Source organism: Muntiacus reevesi, chromosome 21, assembly GCF_963930625.1.
Source record: "Muntiacus reevesi chromosome 21, mMunRee1.1, whole genome shotgun sequence".
NCBI classification, from domain to species: domain Eukaryota; kingdom Metazoa; phylum Chordata; class Mammalia; order Artiodactyla; family Cervidae; genus Muntiacus; species Muntiacus reevesi.
In genome coordinates, this window is record NC_089269.1 from 32,675,589 (window position 1) to 32,692,351 (window position 16,763).

The following is a 16,763-nucleotide window of genomic DNA, read 5'->3' on the forward strand; positions in this document are numbered from 1 at the left end:
AAAGGGGGCTTTTGAAGGTTGTTAGTTTCCTAAATGTGTTAGTCCATTGGATAGTCCGTTGGATCCCTCTCAATTCTCATTGAATTCTTATCAATTAATGCTGTTGACTCCAATCCTTCTCCTCCTCTTCCTTTTACCTGCCTTTTTGTTGAAAATACTTCTCTGACTTCTAGTGTACCATATTATCTTGGCTTTCTCATGCCTCTGTTGTTACCTTTTAGGAATTATGTTTGTAGTTTCTTTCTATATCTAAATGTAAGAGAGCCTTGGGGCCCATCTTTGATCCTCTTCCTCTTGTTTGCTAATTCCTTGGACAATCTAATTTACTCCCTTGATTTCCTGCTATGAATAAGCTACTACTTATTCAGTTTATAGCTTCACACCAGTCTTAGTTACTGACTTATTTATGTCTAGCTCTTCTCAACATAAAATATCATGGACCATTCTAAACCAGTGATTTTCCCTGCTGCCTTAACATAAAAGTAAAAAAAAAAAAAAATCCTCTACTCCTCCTTCACTGGTGCCCTTTTCAGTACATAAAAATCAATTCAGTTGTTCATGCTCAAAATCTGAATATCATTCTCGATACCTTCCTTTCTTTTCTATTCCCCATCCTGCCTATGAACCAGTCAATCAAGTCCTATTGGTGCTTCCTTTTGTATATATTTATAAATGTTACTTCATGTTTTTATACACTTTTATTATTAACTCCCGATTCCATTCTACTTTTATTTATAGATGGATTCTATATAGTCACATACCAGCCTTATCACTTAACAGAAACCATAAGGATTTTTCAGAAATGTAAATCTGAGCCTCTTATTCCTATTCTTAATTATTCAGTGATTTTCCATTATATTCAGAATATACTGGGAAAAAAATTCTTAACAAGGGCTCCTAGACTTGGTTAAGAATTTTGTTTTGATTCTCCCACCTAACTCTTCACTGTCATGTCCATTTTTCTCCCCTAAGCTATACTTCCTTTCCCTTAATTCTTTAAACGTGCCAAGTTCTCTGCAACCTGAAAGTTTCTGCCTGTGCTGTTCTTGGCCAGGAATACTCTGGCTCTCCAATTCTGGCCTGGCCACCTCCTGTTCACCTTTGCAGTCTCAGCGTAAATGTCATTTTCCAGCCCTGAAGACTAGATTTGCTCCCCTTCCATGTCTTCTTACAGCACTCTATCTCACCACACCTTTTCTGACATCTGTAATGATATTTATTCATAGCTGTATGTGCAATTAATGTGCATATTGCATTTTTCCAAGAGGCTAAAAGTTTCCTCAGCTCAGGGACCCTATAACTTTTGTTTGCTGCTATGTGTATTCTCAATGTTAGTACAGTATCTTGCCCTTAAAAGGTACTTTTTTAAAGAATAAACATATATACACACACACACATGAATATAATTACATATACATATATGAGTGTGTAGTTAATATCTATAGCATAGCTATATGTGGATATACTTACATGCATGTAAAAGCCAGTAGGAAAACAATAGTAACTACAACTGTCTGAAATGTTCAGTTGCTCAGTCAGTGTGTCCAGCTTTTTGCAGCCCATGGACTACAGCATACCAGGCTTTCCTTTCACCATCTCCCAGAGTTTGCTCAAACTCATGTCCATTGAGTCGGTTTTGCCATCCAACCATCTCATCCTCTATTGTCCCCTTCTTCTCCTGCCTTCAGTCTTTTCCAGCATCAGAGTCTTTTGCAGTGAGTCGGTTCTTCACATCAAGTGGCCAAAATACTGGAGCTTCAGCTTCAACATCAGTCCTTAATGGATATTCAAGGTTGATTTCCTTTAGGATTGACTAGCTTGATATCCTTGCCGTCTGAGGGACTCTCAGGAGACTCTTCCAGCACCACAGTTTGAAGGCATTAATTCTTGTGGTTCTCATCATTCTTTATGGTCCAACTCTCACATCCATACATGACTACTGGAAAAACCATAGCTTTTAACTATACAGATCTTTGTAGGCAAAGTAATGTCTCTGCTTTTTAATATGCTGTCTAGGTTTGCCATTGCTTTTCTTCCAAGGAGCAAGTGTCTTTTTTAATTTCATGGCTGCAGTCACCATCTACAGAGATTTTGGAGCCCAGGAAAATAAAGTCTGTCACTGTTTCCATTGTTTCCCCATCTATATGCTTGAAACATAAACATCTGTTTCCCCATCTATTTGTCTGAAACATAAACAGGTATAGTTTTTAGGTTGAGGAGATAATTAATATATACATTTATTTACTTTTTAGAAGCTAACAGGCCATATTGAGGAATGTGAATTTCTCCTCTCTTATAGGTAAAAAATTTGAAAATACTGAAATGTTTGGTCAGTACCCACTTCAGGTCAATGGATTCAAAGATCTACATGAATGCCTAGAAGCTGCTATGATTGAAGGAGAAATTGAGTCTTTACATTCAGAAAATTCAGGAAAATCCGGTCAAGAGGTGAGTTTAGCATCTTCATTCCCCTTTCCTATAGGTCTCTTCTACAGTGTTGTGAAGTAAGGCTCTTAACTGTATAGCTACCTAATAATTGAGAGAATAATCAGAAAATGTTTTTGAATTTAATTATGGTAATTTAGACATTTGGGGGAAAACTGCAGAATCAATACAGTCTATAATCTATGTTAGCTTTTCATATAAAGTGTTTTCTCAAAGTTTTATGTTAAAATCCTCATTTAGGACATTGTTCAGTCTTTTAAGACTTTTCAGTCAAGGTACCAGCCATTACAGCATACTAGTGCTGGAAGTAAGGAAGAAAAACACTGATGTTAGAGTGGAATTCTGTATAGACATATGTTACTTATATCAAATATGTTGGAATGTGCCAGGCCCAAGGAGGCAACACCACACTTCTTTTCTTGCAAAATTACTGTGTAATTGCCTGAAGGGCAGATGGAAAAACTTGCTTCCTCAAGAAAAGAGAATTAAAATAGATATTACAAACCTATTTATCTGTCTCCACTGGCCTCGGTCTTGTAACCTATGTTCATCTCTCGATTCATCTCTCTAGCTCAGTTTGTATATCCTTCTATCCATATATTCATCCAGAATATTAGAAAGGAAAGGACAGATCATGTGCTCCAAAATCAGTCATCGTTAAGCAGTTGCTGCTAGCCGTCTGCGTGTCAGCTCTGTCAGGGTCTTCGTCTGTGCCATCCACCACTGTGTGCCTTGGGCAGTATGGTCTCTGTCCTGTAACCCTGTTACCAGCAGAAAGAGTGCGTGATGTGTGTTGACTGAGGGAAACGTCTCAGTAATACTAAAAAAGTTTCCAAGGTTCTTATCTTTGAATAGGCACTTAATAATTATTAAGTGATTGCATCTCTGTTTATCTGAAGAGGGACTAGGTTCTTATATCTTTGAGAATCAATTGTTTTTATTTGAATTATGTGCTTTTTAAAAAGATGTAATTTCTAATGCCATCCTCATCTTCTTGTGTTCCCTCACACATTCAAACAAAAAGGAAATAATTATTATTTTTTGCCTTTTTTTGAGAGAGAGAGAAAATATTTGAAATAGTTTTTCTTTCTACATGTGGTTTAGTTGCTAAGTCATGGCCCACTCTTGCAACCCCATGGACTGTAGCCCACCAGCTCCTCTGACCATGGGATTTCCCAGGCAAGAATACTGGAGTGGGTTGCCATGCCCTCCTCCAGGGGATCTTCCCAACCCAGAGATCAAACCCAGGTCTCCTACATTGCAGGCAAGTTCTTTACCAACTGAGCCAATGGTAGGTGTGCCTACGTTATGTGTCTACCACATAGATCATCTACTTCAGTGATTCTCAGCAGATGCCTAGATTCCACCTCAAAGCTATCAAATCAGAATCTAGGGAAGGGATATGGTACATGAGCACCAGAGCTCCACACGTGACTCTGATAATAGACCTTTAATTAAGAATACTTAAATTAAGCTTATTTATCTTACTGATTGGGAAACAGATCTTTAAACATTAGAACTTTCCAAGGATGCCAAGATGGAACAGGAAAACAGAGCTTTATAAAGTGCAGTCTGTTTGCTGTTAAATAGAAGAATAGTGGATTTGTGCAGGGAGAGCAGGAATGGCCTTTTCCTTACAATGTTAAGTAACTTATAAATGAAACGTATTATGATTTATTGGTAAATGTAATAATAACTAAATAATATTTCTCACATATTCCTAGCTTTTGAAAATATTTTTCTTACATTGACTCTGAATGTCATCATTTATTTTTTAGAAGATTTAGTTTGTTTTCTGTCTTTGGCTTCATACTCTGACTGCCCTATACTGCAATATATATTTTCTGCCTAGATTTTCCCACCTAGCCTAAGGTATACAAGTGGCTTGTCATCTTCTCTAGTATTTAAATTCAGTTAAGATAATAGGAACTGAATAAACTCAATAATGGCTAATATGATTACCTGTGATTACTAGTTCAGTTGCCTAGATTTGCTGGACATGGTAGTTTCAATAAGTCAGCCTAGTTTAAGTGACTATCACTGACCAGAGTAGAATATCTTAAAAGTTTTTAGTAATGCCCTTAAATAATAGTTTCATTCCATTGTGTCCTTCAGAAAAAAACTTTTATTTCTCTATAAACACCAATGAATAGCATTTTAGGCTTGTTTTTAAATTGGCATAACCCCTGATGTTAATACCTTTTATCTCTTACGCTATTTTTTAAGAAAAATTACTGATTTTACTTTGATGCAGCAAACATTTTTTTAAAAATGTTTCTGCAAGACACCTGTGGCCAACTAATGTAGGAAGGAAAAGGTCAGTTTTCATTCCAATCCCAAAGAAAGGCAATGCCAAAGAATGCTCAAACTGCCACACAATTGCACTCATCTCACACGCTAGTAAAGTGATGCTTAAAATTCTCCAAGCCAGGCTTCAGCAATACATGAACCATGAACTTCCAGATGTTCAAGCTGGTTTTAGAAAAGGCAGAGGAACCAGAGATCAAATTGCCAACATCCGTGGATCGTTGAGAAAGCAAGAGAGTTCCAGAAAAACATCTATTTCTGCTCTACTGACTATGACAAAGCCTTTGACTGTGTGGATCACAATAAACTGTTGAAAATTCTGAAAGAGATGGGAATACCAGAGCACCTGACCTGCCTCTTGAGAAACCTGTATGCAGGTCAGGAAGCAACAGTTAGAACTGGACATGGAACAACAGACTGGTTCCAAATAGGAAAAGTCGTACGTCAAGGCTGTATATTGTCACCCTGCTTATTTAACTTATATGCAGAGTACATCATGAGAAACGCTGGGCTGGAGGAAGCACAAACTGGAATCAAGATTGCCGGGAGACATATCAATAACCTCAGATATGCAGATGACACCACCCTTATGGCAGAAAGTGAAGAACAAAAGAGCCTCTTGATGAAAGTGAAAGAGGAAAGTGAAAAAGTTGGCTTAAAGCTCAACATTCAGAAAACTAAGATCATGGCATCTGGTCCCATCACTCATGGCAAATAGATGGGGAAACAGTGGAAACAGTGGCAGACTTTATTTTTCTGGGCTCCAAAATCACTGCAGATGGTGATTGTAGCCATCAAGTTAAAAGACACTTACTCCTTGGAAGGAAAGTTATGACCAACCTAGACAGCATATTAAAAATCAGAGACATTACTTTGCCAACAAAGGTCCGTCTAGTCAAGGCTATGGTTTTTCCAGTAGTCATGTATGGATATGGGAGTTGGACTGTAAAGAAAGCTGATCGCCGAAGAATTGATGCTTTTTAACTGTGGTGTTGGAGAAGACTCTTGAGAGTCCCTTGGACTGCAAGGAGATCCAACCAGTCCATCCTAAAGGAAATCAGTCTTGGGTGTTCATTGGAAGGACTGATGCTGAAGCTGAAACTCCAATACTTTAGCCACCTGATGCGAAGGGCTGACTCATTTGAAAAGACCCTGATGCTGAGAGGGATTGGCGGCAGGAGGAGAAGGGGACGACAAAGGATGAGATGGTTGGATGGCATCACCGACTCAGTGGACATGAATTTGAGTAAACTCCGGGAGTTGGTGATGGACAGGGAGGCCTGGCATGCTACAATTCATGGGGTCGCAGAGAGTCGGACATGACTGAGCAACTGAACTGAACTTGTCTCCAGAATTGCTATGGTGAAACATTCAGTGGGCTATAAGAATTTACATTTCTTTAATGACATACCAAGAATCAACTGAATAAATAAAAAAAGGTCATATGTAAAATAATTACTTTCAAATTTTTTTCTAAATCATAACTATTAATTAAATGTTATGCCATTTATAGATGAGTTAATCTCTCCAAGAAACCTGGAACTATTTTTTCATTGCCTATTGATGAGAATTTCAAAGAGTAAATATCTCACTTCTGGTGTAGGTATTTACTGCTAGTACTATGATGTACATCCTTTTAGATGTGCACATATGAATGTTTGTATTTGTTCATACTATTTTGAGACTTGCATTGTTTTTTACTTACCAGTATATTGTGAACATCCTTCCATGTCAATATATAGCTTTTCATCATTCTTTTTAGAACCTGCATAGTATCACCATAGCTAGTATTTATAAAATTAAATTGATTTAATTCTTCTGTGAAACTTTCGGATAAAGAATTATTTCAAAGAATGTCTTTCTATAAATAACCTTGTGCACTTTGGAATGAAGGATAGTTAGAAATGGAATCTTTAGGTCACAGGGCATACTCGTTTAGAAATGTAAGTGCTGCCAAATTTCCCTTCAGGGTTGTACAAGTTATAATCAAAATGCTGAGAGAAATTTTACAGAGCTTTAGCTAAAAACTACATTACAGATTTAATACCTACATGTGCCATATTAGATATATGTAGACATTATATAGGAGATAAATAGGGCAAAGGAGTGAAGACAATCAAATGACTGAAATTGAGTTTTGAATTGGAATTGGAAGTTTTCTCCTCTAAGGCTTAGTTACATCCTAGCTTTATTTGATGTTCTGTGGGGAATTTGCAGTAATAAGTCTGTTTTTTCTTATCCCCCCCCCCAATATACATGTAAGCTCACAAAAGCAAGATATTTAAATCATCTTAATAGAAGAATCTCCTATTAACTCTTAGAAATGACTACATTCTCTCTAGAAAATATTTTAACAGCTCAGATTTATATTTAGAATAAATTCAGGAGTACTTTTGTTGCCAATACTGTTCCTTTTCACTAACTGCAAAAATCTATTACCCCTGTCCATTTGTTATATAATGTAGTAATAGGAATAGTAATAATGATGCTATGTGTTTTGAGATATCAATAATATAAGCATCATTTTTACCTTTAGTGACCTGTGTTTCACAAAGCTCATGGCTTATCAGAGAATTAAGTATAGGTTGTTACTAAGTGGGAAAATACTTTGAAAGGAAAAAAATGTATTGTTGTTTTATATTATTTAAAATTCTCTTTTATATACTGCTGTCCTTAAAAATCACAGAGCTCAACACACCCATAATATTTTTTTTAAATAATTTAGGGAGTGTCTTGCTATCCCTTCTTGTCCTGAGTAGCATTAAAATGAAAAAGTGGAATCCCTTGCACTCCTGTAGTAGGAAAAATCTGTCATTGCTGTTAGATTAAACAAATCCACACAGAGACATAACATATTATGAACATTCTTTCATAAGATATGGAACCAGTTTCCTGGACTGTTTATGGTTTACAGAAAAGCATGCCACCAAACTGGGTCATTTCATTTCTGTTGGCCATTGCAGGTTTCCATGGATTAAAGTATGTTTGTTATTTAAAGCTGAACAGTAAGATACCTTAATAGTTATATTTAATTTTAAATAGTATCATATAAACCACTGCAAGAAAAAATAAAGGTAATAGTACTTTTCGAGTATTATGACATTGAATAGAGACTATCATCCTAAGACATCAAAAGTTTCCCTTGTGATATGTGTAGAGTATATTTTAATTCTTAATAGTAACTTTAGGTGTGAATTAAAACTAACTGAAAAAAACAAAAACAAAAAACACCTCGCCAAAGCAGATAGGCAAACTTTGCTCAAGAAATTTTAAAATTTAAGAGATATTTCTAATAATAGACTTTTCATAACTTTCTCTTGTCAGTTTCAGATAATATCCATGTAAAACAAATTCCTTTAACTTCACCTTTCCGTAAAAGATCAACCAACTCCAACTCAGGAAATCTCAATTCAAGTAATCATTAGCATTTCTTTTCGTATCCAAGCTGTTTGGCATGTGGAAGCTTAGATTTCTGACTAGGAATTGAACCCTAGACCCGTGAGTCTTAACCACTGGGCTGCCAGGGAAGTATGAAATAGCTTTGAATAACCATTTACTTTAACTGATTTTGTTTAGTGAAAAGTAGCAACATACAAGATCATATTCAATTTGCCAAATGTGCATTTTCCTCCTTTTTTTTCTCTCTTGGATGTTTAAATTAGCATACTGAGCTTATTGGCATTTATGTGGTAACATTTTGTGGCCCTTGAAAATACCATAAATAATATAGTATGCCGCAATTTCTTTTTACAGAAGGACACTGCACAGCTTAAAATAAACATTTGAAAAATACTTGTTACATTATTTTATACTTCTGTATTTGTTGATTCACAAGTTTTTTCATTTGTCTTTCTCTTTAAATAAATATGACTCATGTAAAGTTTGAATCTGTTTATTAAAATAATTCTGAAGTTCTGTTGCATTTTATGCTTAACTGAACAGTTGCCAAAGTGTGTGGAGTTGCTGCCTCATAGCAAGCAGACATTCAAATCTTTTAAGCACTAGTAATTTTTAAAGATGTTAAATGTAATTATCATTAATATAAATGCTATATTTGATGGTAATCGATCTCTTTCTTAAATTTGCCAAAATTCTAGTAGGAACTTTAAATTTAAAACAAGGAAGTATCAGTTTCTAGCTTTATCATGAGAATTGTGATCTTTTATGCTGTAAAATATTTTTTTCTTTTGTATGTTAACATCTTACAAGTAACTTCCTCAGAGGTTTTTGAGGGTGTAGTTGATTATATTAAGTAATGTGTCTTTCCTGGTAATAACTGTGACATAAGATTGAAGAAGCCGTAAAAATTGAGATACTAAGCCATACTTTCATTCAATGTTTTTCACTTTGGGTTAGAAATTCTAATGTAAAGAATTACCAATGAAGAAGAGTCATTAGAAGATTTTTCTCTTTCCTGTGGGTTATCCTATTGGAATTTTCAAAGGGTGTGAAAAACTTTTAGGAAGAAGTTGAGTTTTGACTAAATTGCATACCTAATCAGTTATTTGTGATGTTAGCATCATGATGATGCATGTAAAAATGCCACTGCTAACAAACATTCTGTGCCTTAAATTGTAGTGGAGGAAATAAAAAGGTCGTGTTAAGGTTTTTTCTTGTTTTCTTTCAGCATTGGTTTACCGAACTACCACCTGTATTAACCTTTGAATTGTCAAGATTTGAATTTAATCAGGCACTGGGAAGACCAGAAAAAATTCACAATAAATTAGAATTTCCTCAAGTTTTATATCTGGACAGGTATGGCTTGGTATACAGCATGACTTAGTTTTGAAACAATTTAGTATCCAAGTAAAGAGTTACTGTTCTTAGGGAAAAGTTTTGCTTAATTTCCTTAAAAAGTTTTACTTTTTGCATAATGTTTGTATACCATTTGTCAAGGAAAATGGAGTTCTCTTTTTATTTAGAAAAGGGTAGTTAGTGGGAATAATGTCACAATAATGTTATAATTTGTATTCTCTAATGTTTTATTATAAAATTTTAGATGAGTTAATCTTCTGTGGTGATGGCTAGACTTAATACTGTATCTGTTTCTTGCTTGGGAATACTGTTAATTGCTGTATTTCTTTTTCCTGATAGATACATGCATAGAAACAGAGAAATAACAAGAATTAAGAGGGAAGAGATCAAGAGACTAAAAGATTACCTCACAGTATTACAACAAAGACTTGAAAGGTATTGAAACTTTATGAAATTATGAAGTAACTATAGGAACTCATATTCTTAATGACTATTTAGAATTTTAATATAAAATTTACTTTGAATGACTTGTGGTCCTACATATAGAGAATCATTCTGGATGGATATTTTGCTTGAATAGTTTAGGCTTGAGTTGTGTTAGACTAAAATAATTCATAGTTGGCATTAAAAATTATTACCTAAAATTAAATATTCCCACTGTCAAGAGGTAATATTCATGGTGCTGATAATACAAAGTTAAACTAACTTATGATTGAGGTTTCTGCTTGTGTGAAGTTAAATACTACTCTGGAGATTTCCATTAATGAATGGTAACTGAGTTTTTCTGCTTAACACTGAAGATACAAGCACAGATGCCTATGAGCTTTATAAAGAAGAATGGAATCTTTATAAAGAAGGGAAGCGAGTCAAGTGAGCAGGGGGAGTCAGAGAGCACATCCCTGTGGAGAGATGGTGCCTGCTGTCTATACTAGGCAGTGCCGTGCGTGAATATCAACTCCCTGTTGTCTAGAGCTTTAGATTGTTTCCAAAAGAAACCAGAATCTAGACTGTCAAGTAGTCTGTAGTTCAGACAGAAGTCTCCAGGCTAAAATGCGGTCTGAAAGATCCCCCTGTGCACCCTCTGATCTAATCTGCATCCCCTTGTTTTACTATTCACTTGAAAATGAGTAATCTAAAGCTTTTAGTATAAAATATCTTATTTTTCAGTAGTTTTAATTCTTAAAAGGTATCAATAATCATATTGGAATATAATCAGAGGTAAAAGGAGGGGGATAATATTAGGCATCATCTTAAGACCAGATGACAGATCTAAAAATAAAAAGCCTGAGGAGATGAAAATGTCAGTTTACATTTTACTGTTGGATTATAGCAGCATTTGAAATGTGTAACAGTGTATATACACATTCAGTCTTCTCAGCTTTGGTTTTGTTCCTCTAGAGAACATTTAACTTATTTCCTGAATGTACATGTAGTTTTTTTTTTGTTGTTTTTTTTTTTTTTTTTTTTGTACATGTAGTTTTACCATCATTTGAAAGCAAAATTAATTTCACTGTTGAGGAATATTAAAGTGTTTTTAGAAATTGTTTTAGAACAGTTAGTGAAATAAATGTGCTTTTTTACACAAATGGAAGCATTCACGCGTTTTATGGTTAACAGATACTTAAGTTATGGCTCGGGCCCCAAACGCTTCCCCTTGGTGGATGTTCTGCAGTATGCCCTGGAGTTTGCCTCAAGTAAACCTGTTTGCACTTCTCCTGTTGATGATATTGATGCTAGTTCCCCATCTAGTGGATCTGTACCATCACAGACTTTACCAAGGTAAAGAGTTTTCTTGATAGAAGAGACAGCTGTGTTCCTGTATTATGTAATATTGTAATTGACACCTTTAGAGAAGGTTTTTATAAAATGCATGTTGTGATTTATTTTAGTGAACTTAGAAGATTGTGTAGGTCTTCTAGGGGCTTTCTTATCTCATTGTTTCAATGGATTTTTTATGGCTGCAGATTAAAATTTTCATATTTTTTTTCCATTCAGAATTATACTTTAGGCTGTTTTGGTATATATATCAGCCTTTCTTTCATCTGTGAAAATACTACTATTAAATGAGAATTTTTTTCTGTAGTGTGAGCTTTATAAAGAAGAATGGAATCGGCAAGGGAAGGTTTATAAATCTGGTATATGTGTGATTTGTATAAATAAATACTATTGAGCCATTTATAATATAAAGCCCCCGTTTTAGCCTTATAATAATGTAGTTCCATGTAGTAGGAATCTCGTTTGGATATTACATTAATCCACATACTTCTTTTTTTAAGAAAGCTCTTCTCTTGTGCCTATAAGCCAACTCAATATTGTTTATTTATCTCATAATCTTTGTCCAGAGCTTCAGTTTGGAAAGTTTAATGGTGAATATTCTCTGCTTTAAAAATACAGCACAGCAGACCAGCAGGGAGCTCCTCCTCCAGAACTGCCAAGCACGTCGCCCGCGCCAGTAGCTGCTATTTCATCGAGATCAGTAATACACAAGCCATTCACGCAGTCTCGGATGCCTCCAGACTTGCCCATGCATCCAGCACCGAGGCACATAACAGAAGAGGAACTCTCTGTGCTCGAAAGCTGTTTACATCGCTGGAGGACAGAAATAGAAAATGACACCAGAGGTAAGACGCCTCTCTCAGCAGAGCTACTCTCACCTCAGATGGACATGGTTAGTGTTAGAATTGAGAAGGGAGTCATCGATGGGTTTCATTTGTAAATATTAAAAACGGGTTTTTTTTTGGTTTTTTCTTTCTCCCTTACAAAGTGTTTTCTATAAAATGAGCTCATTTGGCTTCCTTTTGTATGATCTTATTATCAGTTCTAGAGAGACCAAAAGATTTTCCTTGGATTACTTAGCTGATTAATGACCTAGCAGATGGTCTGATTTTCTGGTTTAGTGCTCTAAATTTATATCAAGCTGGTATTCACAGGTACTCCATTGGTGAAACATCATCCAGCATCAGATTTTGTACATAACCAACTATGTACCTCTCTTGATGTCTGTGCTGGGTTCAAGTGAAAAACATTTTCTCTAGGTTGAAGAATTAGAAATGATAATTTTAATTTTCAGTCTGCTCTAGCAGATTTCCAACTATGATCTATTAACTCAGTGCCAGAATGTAACTAGTTTTAACTGGCATAAGAAAAATAAGGACAGTGCTCTGGGAGGGGAGGAGCAGTGAGCTTGTTGGTATTAAGTTGCCATCTCTCCATTCTTGGAAGGAATGCTCCCTTGTTCTGAAATTATCTCCTTCCTACTTCAGTGTTGCTAAAATGAAGTGATGTCGATATTTTATGGTAGACTTTATCATCATTTTTCTTGATCTGTGGAAAAAATCTAGGAGTTACTCTTTTATATCCAAAGGTTAGACTTACATTAAACAACATCACTTGTTAGGTTTTACATCTAGTTTTAAAGCCCAACTAGATGCTTTATAGACAATATGGAAATAAAGAGCAGTCCTAACTTAATAGAGAGTAAATAAGGTGGGAGAGCAACTAACAGCATTAGTTACTGTGAAGATTTTCCTTAGTGTTTTCATATATAAGGGAATTTTTTATATTTGAAATCATTAGTGAACATTACTTAAGCACATAGTTTTTCCTGAATACTGTGTTAGGTTGTTGGATAATTTTCTACTGAACTAGGCATGTTGTGTTTGTTTCTGTAAGATTCCAGTCAGAAAGCTGAAAACTAAGACGCTTTTGACCCCAGGGAAGTAGCATTCAGGGAAGAAAGAAATGAATTTGGTTTATTCTTTGGAGACAGCTGACAGATGTGGGTCCTTGACTGGAGGTGAGAGACAGAGGGGTATCAGGGTTGATTCCCTCAGTTACTCATGGTGGTATCGTTAACTAAATGGATAGAATGTACTACGGAAAAGGGCAGAATGGTGGGTTGCCTCCACCTTGGGGAAGGAAATAGGAATATGATGAGTCCACTTTTGGTCATTTTAAATTGAGGAACTTGAGAGACATGTCATATGGTTTTGGACCTATGGATCAGGTATTAAAGATTCCCCCACCCCTCCAAGCAATGAACCAGTTTAGAGTCTCTCTAATTTTGTGTGAGACACCCTGTTTCCCAGTATTCTCCCTAGCCCTGGGCACCTTTTAATTCGTGGTAGTCTGATAGTTGAAATGAAAATGGTATTACAGTGTCTTGATTTCAGTTTCATTAATCAGGAGTGAAATTCTGTTTTTGAATAAATTTGTGGTATTTACCCAATTTTTGTATTGAGCAGTTTGTCTTATTGCTTAATAGAAGCTTAAATGTTGTGAATATTAGCCTGTTGTGCTGTGCGTAGTCAGTCAGTCGTATCCGACTCTTTGCAACCCTGTGGACTGTAGCCCGCCAGGCTCCTCTGACCATGGGGTTTCTCCAGGCAAGAATACCGCAGTGGGTTACCATGCCCTCCTCCAGGGGATCTTCCCCACCCAGGGATCGAACCCAGGTCTCCTGCATTGCAGGTGGATTCTTTTCTGTGTGACGCACCAGGAAAGTCCAAGAATACTGGAGTGGGTAGCATGTCCCTTCACCAGGGGATCTTCCTGACGACCCAGGAATCAAACTGGGGTCTCCTTCATTGCTGGCGGGATTCTTTACCAGCTGAGCTACCAGGGAAGCCCTATTAACCTGTTACCTGTAGCGTATGTGGCAAATAATATTTTTCCAGTTTGTCATTTGATTTTCTTTATGTTGGTTTTTGTTTTTGTTTCTATGCTATAGATTTTGTTTAAATTTGGGGAGGAGTCTTTGCATTTATGGTTACTGGATTTTCTATCAAGCTAAAAAAAAAAAGGCCTTTCCTGTTCTAAAGTTACTTCTTTTTTTTTGGTAGGCTTTGATATTTTCTGCTTGATTCTTTTTAATAGCTTCATAGAATTATGTGGTTATACTGTATGACAGATATTTAGGTTGTCTCTGAGTTTTAAAAAATAATTATGGGTAATATAGTGGTGCACATCCCTGCCTATAAGTAATTGTGTAGGATACATTTCTACTTGAAGTAGAAATAGCAGCTAATGGGAGTCTCACAACTTTATTTCCATTGGTGATTATAGTGGATTTTTATTCAGTTACATATATATGTATATGTGTGTGTGATATATGATGAAGTTACTTTATTTCATTGTAAAGTTTTCCTGTTTTATACAAATATGTGTGGGGGGTTAACTTTAATTTTCATCGGAAACTTCTTTTATAAATTTGAACAAAATTCAGGTTTTTTGGCTCTGTTTGTTGTTAAACTGTATTTGTTTGGTTTTTAATTTCTCATTTGTGCTGCATCTTTTATTAAGGAGAACTGAATTCATTTTATACAGATTCTGAATAGTAATGTTTTTAAGGACAGTTTTAGAAACTTTTTCTTACTCCTCTAGCATATTTGTAGGAAAACATTTATTCCCTACCTTACAAGTCTCAGTAGAAACATACTTGATTTTGATCATTAAATGGCATCTTCTGTCCTTAGATTTACAGGAAAGCATATCTAGAATCCATCGCACAATTGAGCTAATGTACTCTGACAAATCTATGATCCAAGTAAGTTGAATTTTGAGCTAGTAAGCATTATCTAAATTATTTACATATTTTATCTTTATGTTAGTTTAATTCTCATACTTTGTGTTATAAAATTGCTGAACTTTAAGATTTTTATGTTATTTTTCCTCTGTATTACCTACCATTTTATTCTTTTATAATAAAATTTATTAAAATTTTTCAAAGTGCTTCAGTATTTTTAAGAAATTATATGGGAAAAAAAAGAAATTACATGGGAGATATTATATGGTTGTTTAAGGATACAAAGATTATGTGAGAAGGTAAAGGGCTCAGTTACATTTAAACTTCTGAGATTTATATAATGGCTCTTTATATATGCCATTTTGCTGAACTTACCGACCAATTTATAATTATGAAAATTTAAACAAATCATGTGCTAAATGTATAAATATTCATATAAATTCTTTATTCTAAAGATAGCTTAAATAAATCAACAAATATATTTCCAGAGTTTTGAAAATCATCCTATTTACACACCTGGCTGCCTTACCTGTCTTTAGTTTACTTATCCTCCCTCTTCCCTGCCTTTTTTTTATTTCATAGTTTAATTTTTTCAAAACTGTAATCCCAGCCAGTTTACTCTTGTTAAAAAACATATGCTTCGAGGGAACCCTCGCGTCAGACGATTTCTGAGTCTCATGACAGGTGGTTGTGATAGAACACTTACCTGCAGTTTAACTCTTCTGTCCTCGTGTTTAGGTTCCTTATCGTTTACACGCTGTTTTAGTTCATGAAGGTCAAGCTAATGCCGGACACTACTGGGCATACATTTTTGATCACCGTGAGAGCAGGTGGATGAAGTACAATGATATTGCTGTAACAAAATCGTCCTGGGAAGAGCTAGTGAGGGACTCCTTCGGTGGCTACAGAAATGCCAGTGCATACTGTTTAATGTACATAAATGACAAACCGCAGTTCTTAATACAAGGTAAGAATATGAAATATATAGGGCAATATATATTTTTGAATAAGTAGCTCTTTAATTTGATTCTGGTCTCCGGTGTGATTAGTTAAGTGTAGTTTACTCAAGAAGGTGATGGATATATTTGGAAAATGCTTTTGGGTTATTGTAAGTGAGAAAACTGGAATTGAAAAGTAATGTGACCAGGGCTGAGAATTGGAATATATTTTGTATTCAAAGTTAACTATATAGTAACTATTATAAAATACAAATTGGACTTTTTCTCCTTGCTAAAATACCTTTCATGACTGTATCACACATTGACTCATCTTCAAACTTCTTAGCCTAACTTGTAAAGCCTCCATTATCTGGCTTCTAATTGTCTCTCCAGATTCATTTATAACCACTCTCCATTTCAAACTTTATATACTTGACTGATATTTAAACTTCTTTGGATCACACCAAATCATTTCACACATTTATGTCAATATGTTCTTATGTTTTTTATTTTTGGCAATGATGATCTTGTTTCTTCTTTTGCCTAATTCCTGCTCATCTCAAGATTCAATTCAGGTGTCATCTGCCTTGCCAGGTTTTCCTTGAACCTGCCAGGAAGTATCCCTTCTTGTCTTCTCATGGCATGCCTGTATTGGGCACTTACTGTGCTGGAATTATATGCTGGCTTGCCTTCCCCACTTCACTCTGGACCTGCTTACAGACAGGGACCGTGTCATACTGTGACATGGTCTTAATCTTCTTACTTTTCATATTCTAATATAGACTTTGCATATA

General features: G+C 35.4%; 1 protein-coding gene across 3 annotated transcripts in view; it reads left to right on the plus strand.

The window, feature by feature from the left end:
- The window catches only part of USP25 (ubiquitin specific peptidase 25), a 157,262-nt gene that overhangs the window by 88,462 nt on the left and 52,037 nt on the right, over positions 1–16,763 (plus strand). For all 3 annotated transcript variants that reach the window (XM_065913813.1, XM_065913815.1, XM_065913814.1), the window contains 7 exons: positions 2,300–2,448; positions 9,380–9,507; positions 9,847–9,942; positions 11,125–11,286; positions 11,902–12,128; positions 14,982–15,052; positions 15,770–15,998. In XM_065913813.1, the coding sequence (XP_065769885.1) occupies positions 2,300–2,448; positions 9,380–9,507; positions 9,847–9,942; positions 11,125–11,286; positions 11,902–12,128; positions 14,982–15,052; positions 15,770–15,998 (1,062 nt within the window). The remainder of the gene's footprint in view (positions 1–2,299; positions 2,449–9,379; positions 9,508–9,846; positions 9,943–11,124; positions 11,287–11,901; positions 12,129–14,981; positions 15,053–15,769; positions 15,999–16,763) is intronic.